Source organism: Poecilia latipinna, unplaced genomic scaffold, assembly GCF_001443285.1.
Source record: "Poecilia latipinna isolate Pla-1442-1.1 unplaced genomic scaffold, P_latipinna-1.0 Scaffold370, whole genome shotgun sequence".
Classification (NCBI taxonomy): Eukaryota; Metazoa; Chordata; class Actinopteri; order Cyprinodontiformes; family Poeciliidae; genus Poecilia; species Poecilia latipinna.
Window position 1 is genome coordinate 162,456 of NW_015112986.1, and position 13,255 is coordinate 175,710.

General features: G+C 38.2%; 1 protein-coding gene across 1 annotated transcript in view; it reads left to right on the forward strand.

Annotated features, from left to right (window-relative positions):
* fat2 (FAT atypical cadherin 2) overlaps nucleotides 1-13,255 on the forward strand; it is a 102,129-nt gene that overhangs the window by 66,275 nt on the left and 22,599 nt on the right. The window contains exons 17-20 of the mRNA XM_015036480.1: nucleotides 4,168-4,379; nucleotides 7,316-7,453; nucleotides 7,547-7,690; nucleotides 11,317-11,514. Of these exons, the coding sequence (XP_014891966.1) occupies nucleotides 4,168-4,379; nucleotides 7,316-7,453; nucleotides 7,547-7,690; nucleotides 11,317-11,514 (692 nt within the window). The remainder of the gene's footprint in view (nucleotides 1-4,167; nucleotides 4,380-7,315; nucleotides 7,454-7,546; nucleotides 7,691-11,316; nucleotides 11,515-13,255) is intronic.

The window sequence follows — 13,255 nt, forward strand, 5'->3', positions numbered from 1 at the left end:
AAACGCTCAAGGAACTGGAGATTAGTGCCACCTAATGGCCACTGGATCCTCAGCAGAAGGAAGATATAAAAAACTGCATATACTGCTTTAAGTCCACTTCTGTTCTTGATACTCTTTTGATTCCAGTTCAGCCCTAACACCACTGTGGAATTTGCTGATATCCATTAACATCAAAACTCTGTGGCGTAAAGAAAACATTTAATCTCTATATAAAACCAGACAATGGACATCAGAAGAAAGAAGCAGGATAAACTACTTACCACCTGAGTTAAATAGGATACTGATGGAGAAAGTGGCAAGTTCTCCCTGCCCTAGACTCCATATCTCCAACCTGGAGCACACCAACCTCCTGCCCAGTAAAGAAGGAATAGTGTGTCTCAGTCTAAAAAGACTGAAAAGGTATAATATCTCCACAATGCCACTGTAAACCTTCTTCATTTCTGTTACTCAGTAGTTTCTAATGACAGGAATTGTAACTCACAAGACAGAAAAGCTTTAGGTAGGCTTACCTTTAAGACATCTTGATTCAACGATGTGGATCCAGGGCACTTAATGAAGAACATTTACCATCCTAAGTATAAACTTTTTAAGTGGTCATCATCCAGCAGGCGCTTGGATTTCATGCCAGCTACAACGAGAGGATGGGAAAAGGCTTCTTACCAGAAGCAGTGTCATTGGTCTGAGGACAGAGATAAAGTACTATGCACTCAATTTCTTTACAACAAACTTGATGATTTTACCTAGAGCAGGTAAATAAATAAAATTTTATTTAATTTATTTTATGTTGTTTTTTATGTTGTTGTTTTACAGTTTAGCACCTTGGAGTTGGTTTGTTTTTGTCATTTCACTGCTGTTGGTCTCTTACTCGAGATTGTTCTTATTTTAGGCACAGTTTTGTGAGTGATATGTGAAAAAGAAAGTCAGTCACAAGTTAATATATTCTCTACTATAAAGTAGAACAGTGTAAAAGAAGAATATTGATTTATTGTTAAACTGAGCACTTGTGTGTTTGTTCTCTATGCAGAATTTGGTCTATAGAAAGTATTTTGTGCCATGTGTAAATGATAAGGGACTAGGTTTGATTTTTCTATCTTGGTTTTGAAAGTTGATCTTTGTGTAGTCTTCTATTTGTAATTAAGTCATTTTTGTTTTAATTTAAAGTGATTTAGTTTGTTATTTGTTCAGTATTTCAACAGGTTTTTCATCTAGTAACCTCTTTCTCATCACTTTAGCTCAGAGCTGCACAATATATTCAGTCACAATCATCACTGAAATTACAATATGTACACAAATGCTAAGGACTGTGTGGATGAAGTATCTGGAAGGCTATTGTATTTCGGGTGGCATGCATTCAAACTGCTTGCCAGTAATATATTTGGCTCGATGGACACACTTTTACTGTCTCACTGAGTTAAGTGATTTCAAAGTAGTAGTCATTATTTCTATCGAATCAGCTTATATATATATATTTGATGTCACTGCTGTTGATCTCTTACACATATGAAAACAGATTTTCACTTCTTCCAATAATTTTTAGTTTAAGAATAAGAAGTGGAGGAACCCTGGGATAGTACAAATTAAAAACAAGCAGAGACCTCTCAGTGGGAATTCTGCAAAAAAAGAGAAAGATGTGTTTTATTGATACAAAAGGGAAAACAGAATCCCAGCCTGCATTTTCACAGTTGGATTGTAAATCGAAACAACAACGAATGAATACATAACACGCCTTGGATCATTTTGACTAAAACTAGCTGCAGAAAATCCCTTTATCTCAGAAAAATCAATAAAATGAGACCCCCGTTCTTTGTACGGGCCACAAATAATTTACTCTCTGAAACATGGAGGTATTCGACTTTAGCAGAGTGGTGGATGGTTGTTTCGTGTTGTTGGAGCCTATTTTTGTTCTCTCTTAATAAGGTGTCTTTTGGCAGACTGGCTGGCAGCCCAAAACTGGGAGTGTGTTTCACCCACACTCTGCTAGATATGACGAGCTGCAGCAGGTAGGTACGCTCCGGCTCTGTGTGGGATAAGATGCCACAATGAGGCGTTCTGTTGCTTCACACTTGCTCAGTGTAACAAAAACAAAAAAGGTAATAACCTCCACAGTTGTAGCGTGTCCCATCTCCAAACACTGAAACCACTGTGAATTTGTGTGAGCTCACTAAAAGTTAAATAGAGTTAAGTTTTTTTGTTTACATCTGTGGTTTGGACTGTAATGAGTGGATCAGGATGTGCTGGAGTTAGAGCTGCGGGCTGTAATTTATTTTTTTCTGTATGGTTTTGGATTACGGGTCTTTATTGGTACTGCTCCAAGAAAGGCAAACATGTTTTGGTTATTTTCTGAAGATGAGAGGTGTATTTTTTTGCCAAGGATGTTTCATATTCTCTGTCATAGCCATTAACAGCATATTGGTTGAAAGGAAAAAATAAGATGTTTTAACTGAACAGAAATACTAAAATCTAAAACTAATGAGGAATTTAGGAGTTTGTTTTGTGGTAAGACTTTATCCTTCAAATTACAATCTCATTAAATCCACTAGATGTTGTTGTCTGCGATGTTAGTTTGATAGTTTGTGTTGCAAAAAACCCCACTAGCACTTTCTGCTAATGAAGGAAGTCAGTTGCCAGTTCAGAAATGTAAAATATTGTTCCAGGTTTGATCTCTGAAAATACAATTTTATTACTAATATAGCTGCCAATGTTTAAGTTTTGTATTGTCTTTTATGTCAAAGTTATTGTGTAAAGTATTTTAAATTATGTCTTTTAAAAGTGTAATGGCCATAGAAACATTTTAATTGAACTTTTCTGTGTACATTAACTAGATTTCATCAAGGATGTTGCCATAAAACTATCTATCCTCTTTCTGTGAGCTTTTAGTAGCGACCAATTAAACATTAGTCATTATTAGAAACTAAAAAACTAAGACAGCAATCAGCACATAGACTGCTCATTGACAATGTAAGGACGGTTTGCTCTTGTTCTCTTAGCAACAAAAACGTATGTTCTCCTTTTTCTCAGACAAAACATTTATATTGAGCAAATATTCAGCAGGTCAGATGCAAAAAGGCTTCAAACTGTCAGTGGTAAAGATACTGACTCTTTAACAAACCAAACACAGTGGTCACATCTTAACTGCTTTAGTTGTTTCCATAAACTGATGTTGGGCTTCACATGAGGATGACAGCAAACACACAGACAGCAGGCATTTATGGAGAGATTTATGTCTCCTTAAAGGTTAAACTAACATCTTTACTGAGCTCAGATGTACCACATGATACCACACACACGATGTGTTTCACTTATGGAAAATATCACTGTCCAAACCACATTCCGCTCACGACGAGAACACTCGTTTAAAGATGATAAAATGCCTGTCACTCCATATAATATTGACTCTGCATTTCAGCCTCATGTGTAGTCAGGCAGAGCATGGTTTACATAGGAGGTTGTGATGACAGTTCAGATGTGCAACACAAAGGAAATGCTTGGGAAACAGATAAAATGAAAGTCACTGAGATATCTGAAGATGTAAAATAAATTGATGTCTTCATAACTTTATGCAGCAGTTCTCATGTGAGTATTGTGCAATGTGTGGCAAGTAAACCTCCAGTTCAAATTAGTCTTTATATTGCAGTAAAATTAATGATTTCTATCCTGAATGTATTCCTATCAATTTGTAGAAAAGGCATCACAGAGGTCTTTAGCTGTTTAAAGTTTTAATATATAAATAGGAGAACTCACTGAATACTCTAAAAAAAACATAAATGAAAACATTTTTTTGAAAATACAATAGCACCAGACTACACTTTCTTGTGCTGTTGTGGTAACAATGACAGTATTAACATAAAAAAAAAAAGATCCTGAGATCGTCTAAAGTAGAGGTAGACTAAAGATTGAAAGTTTTCTTCTCTGCACTTTGTCCTCCCAGTTGTTCACTTTTTGAGCCTGCACTTTAAAAGTTTCATTGCATCACATTAAGGGAAAAGCAGAACAGATGTGGGAAACCCTTAAGCACTTCTTTGTTCTTATGATAGCAGTCAGGTGTGAACTACGGTCATCAAGGATGCAAGACAGCTCTCTGTCAGTCCATCAAGCAGACATCAGATTTTTGTTCTGCTGTTCAAAGTGACTGATATCAAACTTAGTGTTTATGTCGTCATCTTACAGGCCTTCTCACCCTCATGGCTCCACTGGACTTCGAGGTGTCCCGAGAGTACTACCTGTCCGTGGAGGGAAGTCGTGGAAAGTCTTCCCTCAGTGACATCACAACGGTTATCATCAATGTGACGGACATGAACGACAACGCACCAGTGTTCAGACAGGGCGATTACAGCGCTGAGATACTGGAGGATCTGACACCCGGAAGTCTGGTTATGAAAGTAAGGAATAAATACAATATATTGCAAAGTAATTAAACTGGAGAAACATAATTTGTCTTTATACATATGTGCTTCATCACTAAATTTAACAAGCTTTCTTCATACTATGTTAAATTGAAGACATTTTAAAACCATTATTTTTACATTTCTAATCTATCTTTTATCATTTATAGACAAAATCCTTGACTTACATGAAAAAAATCTAATGCTTTCTTAAGGTACACAGTGAACTTCATGAAGATTTGAAGCACTGAAATCATTGTTTTCAGTCAAAGCTTATTATATGTACATTTTTACAATTTAGCAATAGATAATGTAATTCAAAAAAATTATTATAATTCCTTAAACACACAAGAAAACCTTGTTAAAATTTAAAAAAAGACGCGGAAGGTGAAAGACAAAATAAATTAATGTACAAAGACCTCATATGTTTTTGACTGAAGCGTGTAGAAAACCAGGTTGCACAATGAAAAGTTAATGAAGCAAAGCTTTGATCATTTATGACATGTATACACACAAAACAGATAATTGTGAGCCAAATAAAACATTTCATCCGGTAATGTTTAATTGCAGTGCAAGCAGATGTGATCCCACACAAATACACAACATGACAGGAGGTGACGAATGAGTCGAGCAGAGAGTCCTGACAACAGTTCGAACTTATGTATTGATCAGGGATTCAGGTGAGAAAGGTGCAGAAACCAGATTAAGCCACATGTCAGACGTCTCATCAGGGCGGCAGCAGATAATATGGCAATAACACAACTCAGCGACTCACTGGTTACAACGCTGTCATCTAACAGGCCAACGTTTTTGTCTGATGGCCAGCTGTTTCAGTTGTTTAATTCAGTGGTCTCCAATCCCCGGTCCGTTGACCGGTACCGGTCCGTGGACCAATTGGTACCGGGCCGCGCAAGAAATAATTAAATATTTCCATTTTATGTATTATTTGAGTCTGGAGGATCTTTTATTTTGAAAATCCTTTAACCGGATTCTCTCAGTTACTTGCGCGCCAACACTGAGCCCACAAGCAGCAAAATGAGTAAGAAACGGATCAGATGTCTTTGGAAAGTTTCTTTGCAAAGGGTAAAAGGCCCAGAGAAGAGACAGGAGGATGGATTTATCCCGGACCGGTAGGTGAGTCAAACATTACAAGCCGCTCTGTGTAACATGCGGCGACTGGCTGCTAATGAGGCAATGAAGCTTCAAACTGCTTCACCACTAGAGACCAAGCAGGCTGTGGATATAAGCAACACTTTGGGTGTTATTGTCTCCCATCACTCCCAGATGGGACCGTCTCGTTGCAGAGAAACAAGCTCAGGGCTCCAGTTAGTCTTTATCGTGAGTTAAAATTTTCACGAAAGTAAAATGCTCGTTTTTGTGGCGCATCTGTATCTTATTTTGAAGGGATATGTAAACGTTACCATAGCGACCAGAGTCTGAGAGCGTTTGGGCAGTGGTCGAGAGGAGATGAGTAGAGCTTGTGAGTCTTAAGTTTGGTTTAGACGGCAAGATTTAAGGATTGTCGGCCGATTCTCCAAACCTCTGTGATCACAGAGCTGATAAAAGTCAACAGGTTCGATCGGTTCGTGTGTCCAAGGCAGGAGGAACACACCACACGAGCATCCCGATTCCAGAGGATAATCCAGTAAAACCCCCAACATAGCATACGGGAATTTAGAATGACCAAACACGGATGACGATGGAGAAGCAATAGTGACAGTTTGTGGAGTCATTTTAAGAGATAAAAGAAACAAAAAGAAAAGGCGGTGGATAACAGACGACGGGAGCAGCCGCTCTATTTGCTGCACTATGATTTGGAGGTGAGTTATGTTTTTTCATAGTTAACATTTTTAACTGAATAAACATAATAAACATATACAATAATGACCTTTACATATAATAATAAACATTTCCACATATCATCTCCGATGTCCACCAGACTCACAGTTGCGCGATATGTCAGCTGTTTGGGATTCCACTCTGTTCTTACGTCACTGCGCTTTCTGATTGGCTACCTGTCACATTCAGCAGGTTGTATTCTCGTTCCGTCAGTGTAAACCCCACAGGCTGCGATAAAAGGGCCAAGACAACCCAAGTTGGGTATTTTCAGGATTTAGCGGGAACACTTTATCTGACGGTTCACCCCCCCAAACCACCCGGGGCCGCAGCAAAATTTCCAAGTCTTGACCAGTCCGCAGTAATAAAAATGTTGGGGACCACTGGTTTAATTAACTACAGAAAGTTGGATTAAATTTTTTAAGTGAACTAAATTCAGAGAGAAACTGAAGGGTGAAACTAAGTCTTCATCTTCTGGGTCTGTTTTATGACCAAACATTTTTTCAAGATATTTTTCGGGGATTAATAGAATCTAGAACAGAAATTACATTAAAGGAAAACTTGCATCTAATTTATTTAAAATAAACTCCAACAAAAGCAACTTCCATTAAAGTGTGGGTCATTATAGAACATATAAAGGACTGAAACAATCAACCACGTTGGTCAAAAGGTTGGTAGGTAATGCTTTGAAGCTTGAACAAAATCCTAACAAAACATGTTTAAGTCTTTCATTAAGTAGCAAAATATTAATAATTAAAGTCAATTGGATTTAATGGTTTGTAACAAAGCAATCAGAATGTATCAGCTTATAGAATCCATCATGTGCACCCTATACTGATTGTTCCTGTAAATGTTTTCAGCAGTGAATACAAAAAAATCAGATCGACAAAATCTTAAATGTTATGCTTTAGGTGTGACGTACTGTAGAAAATATGACACAAGTGATGGATTTTAGTTTTCTTGTTTTTATTTCTCTAAGACATGGAAAAAAGCTTGTGCCTGCCATCACAAAGAAAATATATAAATAATATATAATATAAAACAAATAAAACAAATTTGACTGTGATGTTTATTATCTATTCTTTCATTTCTATCAGGTAACGGCTTCAGACCTGGATGGTCCAATCAATAATCTGCTTCGGTACTCAATCGTTAGTGGAGATCTGCAGCAGCAGTTCTCCATCCACCCTCGCAGCGGTGAAATTTCTGTCCGCACAGCTCTGGACAGAGAAGAGGTCAGCGTGTGTGAAATACAAAAAAAAAAAAAGAAAAACATTGAATAATGTGAAAACAAACTGTTTTGTTAAACCCTGATTTCTGCTTTGCAGATCCCTCATTACTCTCTGACGGTGCAGGCAGCAGACGAGGGCAGGCCCCCTCTGTCATCGGCGGTCCTCGTCACCATCACTGTCATGGATGTCAACGACAACCCACCGGTCTTCTCTCAGGTCAACCACAATCTAGTGCTGCAGGTACGACAACCTGAACGTTTTGTGTTAAGCTTATTCACAGAAAGCAGGCAGACATTTTTGGTGGAACATGGCTTATTTGATGTTTATCCAGCTAATTGCTGAATCCTGAAAGATATGTCTGTGCAGATATTCCATCATCCATGTCATAGTAATCCACATGCTTTCAAAAACAGTTTCCAATTTTTTTTTGTGTGTGTTGTTTTCGGCGTGGGCTACCACATATTGGCTGCTGTACATTTTGTCCAGATGATGCATCCACTTTGCTGCTGGCATGAAAGAACAAGTTCTTCCTACGCTTTGCATTCAGCGCTCCCCTACAAAAGGATTGTTTTGAGAAGTAATGAATGCTTTAGAGAAGTATAAGGGCTTGAAATAAAAAAGACACAAAAATATTATGCACATTAAGTTGATGCCAATCATCTTAACTCATTAAGTCACCAATGACCTTGATTTCTGCTGTCCTCTTTTAGTGTTTTAGATGTACCTTTTGCAGGCCTGAAAAGGAAAGAGAAATAAGTCATTTTTTTTAAGCAGCTTGTCTTTCATGTACTTTTTTTTTTTTTTATTTGACCCTTTCAGGAACCATATGCACGTTTGAACAGGTTTTGCCACTGTGTTTTGATTCGTTGCAGCCACTGTTTTGTGCACAGAGATCTTTCACGTCTGTCGCTTAAAAAAACAAAAAATGGCTGCACACCCTGCTGCACACACAAAGCACAGCTTTGACAAACTGTCATGAACCGATATATCAGGAGACAAATAAAGAATTCCAGCAAGAACACACAGGAATAAGCCGCCGCCTCCTACAAAAAAAAGAAAAAAAAAATATATATATATATATATAAACACCAGTGTCCTGAAGACCAACAGTTGCATTCATGTGTGATATTTGACGACTCTGTGTAAAAAAAGGCACAATGGGAATATGAGGATGAGCAAAAAATGCAGTGCCTCCCGCAAAGTGCCTCATGCTGTGGTCACTTTGTTTACACGGAGAAAAAGGGGCAGACAGTATTCCCAAATATTCCCTGACATGCTTACATAGAGATACCATAGCCAGTGATAATTAAAGAGAAATTACAAATGACTTATTTTGTTTATTTTGGATCATTGACTTGATCTAAACCAAGAGCACACAGATTTGTTTCTGGACTTTGAATTCAAACATCAGCGGGATCAGCTATCATGATTGTCACTGTGTTCAACCTTTTTGCTTTAAACCTTTTATTACACAGCCACGTCTGCTGAGGTGGAAAAAGACTTTTAACGGGCAATTTACCTACACCTTAGCTCCTGGGAACGCATGTATTTCACAATGTGTCAGTTTTCCACATGGCTGTGTATGTTTGTTTATAAATCTGCTCCTGGCTAGCTGTGGTTTTTGCTCATTGACAGTGTTTTATCTGCCAGCTCTTCATCACTTTGACTGCTGCAGGTTTGCCAGCTCTCTTCACACCATCCAGCCACGGGAAAGCTTGGTCATGAGACCAAACTTTGCCAAATGTCGTCTGTGGATGAATCCAAAGTCTTTGAAATGCTCTCATGTGCTAACGCCAGCTCCGCCTGATGAAGGCGCTCTGATTGCAGTGAGCAGATGGATGCGGCTGCAGACGGTCTGAGGAGTTGTTAATTTTTACAGCCAGGTGCTGCAGATCGACAGCGGCCTGGGTTTCCTTTTTGGCAGTTAATTACAGTCTTTGTTTGACTATTTGTCACCTTCAGACGTCTGCTTTTACGAGAGTCACATCTGTGTGGGGAAGTGAAGCTGCCACTATAGGCTGGAGTTGAGTTTGAAATCTTCACTAAAGCCAGTAGTTTGACAAGTGATTCATTTTGGTTCCCAGAACCCCACAGAGGAAGCCACAGAAGATATAAAGCAAGAGAAATTCTACATTGCTGAGGAAGATTGTCTCCACTGAGCAGTGAAAACAATCTGAAGACCTTCAAATATACCAGGATTAAATTGTTCTGCTTAGAGCCTATTTGCAGATTCAGCCGAGTCGGGTAAATTCTGGACTATGGTTTACTAAAAACCCAATGGAATTTTACGTCTTTTTGCATGAACCACTTTCTCTGTATCAGCGTGCATTCCTTGTTCTGAATAATTTCCTAGAGAGTAACTTTTGCAGACAAACATTTTGTTCAATTACAGTCTGATTTTAACTTCAGTGAAGCCCCGGGATTTTGGATGAATATTTATTTATTTTTTTTTAACTTCAGGTCCTTAATGGACCATCCTGAAGTAAAAGTATTTAAATGTAGGCCAAAATAAAAGCTGTTTGAATTTTTCTCAGCTTGAGTGAAAAAAGAGGGGGGAGGAATAAGAAACATTTTCAGTACAATAAATACCTTAAAGTTTTTTGTTCTTTCATGTTCTACTTATTGGTCATGAACTATTATTTTATAGCAGCTTGTACCAGAATGGTAAGCACATGTCTTTTTGTAAAATAATTTAGATGTTATGAAGACTTCAGTCTGATTCACCTCTAACTATATCAAACTATTTTAAAAATAACATCTTACTATTTGTCGGATCAGTAAAGTGCATCTTCACATTTACCTTTAAAATGTTCTTTATTTCAAGACTCACTTTGTCAAATGATAGTGGAGTTGTCTGCAAGTTGCAGATCAGGGGCCCTGGCACTCATCTGTAGGTGAGCCTAGTATTAAGGTACAGAATGGACTAGGTGACATTTTTAATCTGCTGCACCTACTGAGACGCCTACAAAGAAGTTTAGGATCAAGTACATTAGAGAAGCGATGATGGTTGGATATCTGTTCCTGGGGATTCAAGATTGGTCTGGATGTAAACATGATATTAACGGCTTACCTGTGGTCTTTGAATGAAATTCACCTATCTGTGTTTCTCTAATCCTACATAGGAACACAAAAGCCTTCTGCATTTTATGTGGATCTGTTTGGTCTATAAGCAAATTGTAGCAGGTGTGGTCATATAGGTAATAAAATGTGTTACTCCGCTGCTTCATAAAACCACAAATATGCAGACAGAGGAAAGGCTCAAACTGCTTGACACTTTGTTTTATCTTAAGTTAATTAGGCTTTTGTGTCAACATTGTAACTCTTGTGTTCAGCAAAGCCTGAGGTACAAGACCAGCTTTCAACATTTACAACACATTCAACCGTTTTGGTCACAGTCTGCTGCAGCTTTCTTTTAACAGACCTGACTCATAAGTGACGCATGCTTTAATTTAAATTGCTAACACTGCACATGGGTTGGTGCATGTGTTAGCCCAATAATTCCACATTTTGTGTTCCTTTCCTGCCATCCATCTCCGGCAGAGTGCTGTTCTGAGACTGATAGCTTTGTTTTGTAAGGGGCCACTGGTTTCTAATAGCATTAGGACACAATGAAAAGAAGCTCCAACTGAATATGTAATTCATCACAGCAAACACGTTTTGATCTCTTTCAGTTAAGCTTGGCATCTTTTGTGAAGTACAACATATTAAATTCAATTGAAAAGGCAAACTTGTTATTAAAATGAAACCCATAAACTTTTTTAATTTGGTCAAGTTTTTCATAAATTGTTATAAATGCACTGTTGATTTTCAATACACACTTCTGGAAGATGAATGAAAATCTGAAATAAAAAATAATTTTTTTATAGGAGGGCGAGTCCATCGGCAGCAGCATCCTTCAGCTTGTTGTGACGGATAAAGACACTCCAAAGAACGGCCCGCCTTTCTCCTTCCACATCCTCAGTGGCAACAGTGACCGCCGTTTCCATGTCGACCAGGGTGGTCTGTTGTCTCTCTCTGCACCTCTCAGGAAGAAGAACAAACCCTACCATCAGCTGAAGATCCAGGTAAGAAGGGCCACTACATTTCTGTTTTTCCTCTTCCACTTCTGTATGTTGCCTCTCTTTCCTCTAAGCTGCTTTCTCCCTCTTTACCCAGTGGACTGGAAACAAATACACTGCAATTTCTGTCAAAGTCTTCATGTCACTTCTGACATTGAAATTTCTGTTTTCACATTGTCAGTAAAACTTCAAAAAAAAGAAGAAATTGTGATCCTACTGTTTAAATCTGCTGAGTTTACCTTGTAGCCTCAGCTGCTGTCAGAAAATTAAAAGTTTGCTCTGGGAAACCTTAAAGCTATAACATAACTTAACTGAAAAATCTGTTTTTGACTTATTTGTTGAAAGCATCACATTGCCGTGACAGTATTTTTTGAGACAGATAATCTGTGACAAAAACTATTCCGATCTGCAAAAATGCATCACTCTCAGTCAAAACCAATCGATCAGAGCCAGGAAGAAGATCTTAGTGCTGTTAATCAACTTTGTGTAAATTTTGCTAATGGTGGAGAAACAACTCATTGTTACAGAAAAGCTCTTCCGCCTGTAACTGGTGGCCTTGCTAACGAGCCTGAGCTAACAGGCTCTGCTGTTGGGAACAAGCTGTAGCACAGCAGAGAACAAGGAGGAAAGTGTGAGCAGCGCATACACAAGAATGATTGAGAATGCAAAGACCCTCCTCCTGTTTCTGATTGGTTGTGTCTGACCAACAAGTGCATTTCTGAAGTTGATACTGGAAGTACTGGGTAAATAATTTTTTTCACAAATTATCTGTCTTATACAGTCACGACAGTGACATTTTTAACAAATATTTAAAAAACAAATTTTTCTTAAAAGTTACATACTGTTGCTGGAAAAACAAACATCTTCCATCTGCATTCAATGACCTAATTTGTGTTCATTAAATCAAATAAACTGACTTGATTAGAAATATGAAAATGTGGCAAATGTTTAATTAAAATTTAAAATTTAATTAAAATTTTAAAATTAAAATTTTGTTTCTGTTAATTCTGGCAATCTTATCTTGCAGTGAATGAAAGGCTTCCTTAAACATTTATTTTGCATAAGTTACAGCACCAATACAGTGTGACATTAAGGCGATCATCCTGTGGTTCTGCTGAAGAAGTCCAGGTTGCTTGGATAGCAGTGTTTGTAGTGTTGTGTTTGATCAAGCCTTGAGTGTCTTTTAGAAACTCCACAGTTTCTCTGGGTTAAGATCAGACCATGTGGCATTTCAACCCCAGTGTTATCGTGGTCTTTAAACAAGGTGGTGGTAATGTCGTGAGTGTGGGAAGGTACCAAATTCTCCTGGAAAATGAAATCAGCATTTCTGCCAACGATGTCAGGAAATGGAGGAATGAAGTGTTCCAGGAAGCTGGGCTGACTTTGACCTGAATATGAAGGCCAATAACAGGAAATGACTTGATTCCTTAAATCATCACTGACTGAAAATTCACACTGAACCCTTAAGCATCTTTGATTCTGCGCCTCTCAGCTCTTCATCCTGACTCTGGGGCCTTGATTTCCAGTTACTCATTTCATCTTAAAAAAGGACTTTGGACCACTAAGCAAGTCCTGTCCATTTTCCCCTAAGCCTAAAGTAAATGCTTTACATTCAAGAGCGACATAACAAGGAATGCAACAGATGTAGCTCATGTCCTGGATATATTTATGTGTGGTGACTCATGCAGCACAGACTCCAGCTGCAGCTCATGCCTCGTGAATTTCCTCAAAACTCTTGAAAGAGCTT